We start from the raw sequence: 1,726 nt of genomic DNA on the forward strand, positions 1-1,726 counted from the left end.
CTATTTCCTTGAAAGTAATGCAAGTCTTCGGAGGGTATCATGGAAAGACTGCTTTACTTGTTTATTTCTCAGGGAGTAAATGAAAGGATTCAATAAGGGAGCAACAGATACTATCAGCAGAGAAACTGCCTTATTAATGGCCACTTCATCCTTAGCTGAGGGTTTGATATACATAAATATGCAGCTGCCATAGGAGATAGAGACCACGATCATGTGGGAAGAACAGGTAGAAAAGGCTTTTTTTCTTTGCTGCATGGAAGGCAACCTCAGGATCATCCTAATGATGTATACATAGGACAGACCCACACAGAACAGGGTCATTATGAGGGTCAACACAGCATTGACTATAACCAGCTGCTCTATCAACCACGTATCTGAACAGGAATTCTTCAGTATGGGGGAAGCATCGCAGAAAAAATGGTCGATAACAAAGCCACAGAATTCCAGATGGAGGGCAAGGCTGAGGGATGGGAGGATGATCAGGAAGCCACACACCCAGCAGCAGACTATGAGAATCCTGCAGACTCTGCTGTTCATGATGGTCACGTAATGCAGGGGCTTGCAGATGGCCACGTAGCGGTCGTACGACATCACCGCCAACAGGAAAAACTCTGTGGCTCCACACAGGACGACAAAAAAGATCTGGGTAAAGCAGGCTTTGATGGTCATGGTCTTGTCCCCACTTGATATCATGTACAGGTAGACAGGGACACAGGCACTAGTGTATGAGACTTCCAAGAAAGAGAAATTTTGCAGAAAGAAGTACATAGCAGTTTTTAAATGTGCATCCACGAAGACGAGAACAATGATGGTCAGGTTCCCCATCACGCTCAACACGTATGTGATAAACAGAAAGACAAAAGCCAAAATCTCTAGCTGTGGATCACTTGTCAACCCCAGGATGATGAACGTTGTTATTGCTGAATGGTTTCTCATCACTGCTTCCATACTCTTGCCCAATCTTCACAGAAATGCCACAGAAAATGCATCTGAGGAGCAATGTCAAAATATGGCAGAATCAGACAGTCTCTCCCTGCACCAAGCAAATCGAGTCACACACATGTCTTTCCTTAACTAAATTCACTGGGATGTGATGGGGTAATTCTCTCAACGCCACTGAGATGTACTGTGGGGACACTAAATTTATGGACAGTTTCTCTTGAAATTTACTGCTACTGAAATTGTGACAACATGCCAGGATCTCCAGATTCACAGCACCATTTCCAATTCATTGTTTTCAAATTCATACTTTGGTTGTGAATTCCTATTGGATAGGAGTGATCCCTTTTGATCTATACTTTATGGGATAGTCTCTCAATTACAAAACTTTTCAGGTGTTTTTAGTGTTTTTTAAATAGATTTTTTTTCACAGTATAGGATGTCTCTCCTCAGGTCGGTCACCAGAGTTTCCCACCACCAAGTTGCCCACAGTCTCCACCACACTCCATCAAACTTCCTCTGCACCTCTGCTTACTCTCCCCCTCAACTCCCCAATTACAATACTTCTGAACTCAAAAGCTCAATCCTAAAATTCCTTTGCTCCTACTATGGTACTTCATAGAATGCATGTAACTGGAGGATGGTGGTTATGCCCTCCCACTCTCTCCAGGTACCTCACCAAGTAAACAGACATTATTTAGTTCATGTATAAAGGCCAAGTTACATTTTTCCCAAAAAGTCATTTGATAGCCATTTTGTCTGACTTTCTCTGTTTCTATATTATTCC

The 1,726-nt window shown here is 42.7% G+C and overlaps 1 protein-coding gene across 1 annotated transcript; it reads right to left on the reverse strand.

The window, feature by feature from the left end:
• Nucleotides 1–936, reverse strand: LOC119248474 (olfactory receptor 6C2-like). The gene has a single exon (XM_037515428.1). The coding sequence runs from the start codon at nucleotides 934–936 to the stop codon at nucleotides 1–3; it is 936 nt and encodes a 311-aa protein (XP_037371325.1).
• Nucleotides 937–1,726: the final 790 nt, after the last annotated feature.

The sequence above is a fragment of the Talpa occidentalis genome, unplaced genomic scaffold (assembly GCF_014898055.3).
Source record: "Talpa occidentalis isolate TD23 unplaced genomic scaffold, MPIMG_talOcc4v2.1 talOcc4.16, whole genome shotgun sequence".
Taxonomy (NCBI): Eukaryota; Metazoa; Chordata; class Mammalia; order Eulipotyphla; family Talpidae; genus Talpa; species Talpa occidentalis.

What these genes read in the sequence shown, in the direction of transcription:
- LOC119248474 (XM_037515428.1), bottom strand. Translation starts at nt 936, where the DNA reads ATGAGAAACCATTCAGCAATAACAACGTTCATCATCCTGGGGTTGACA.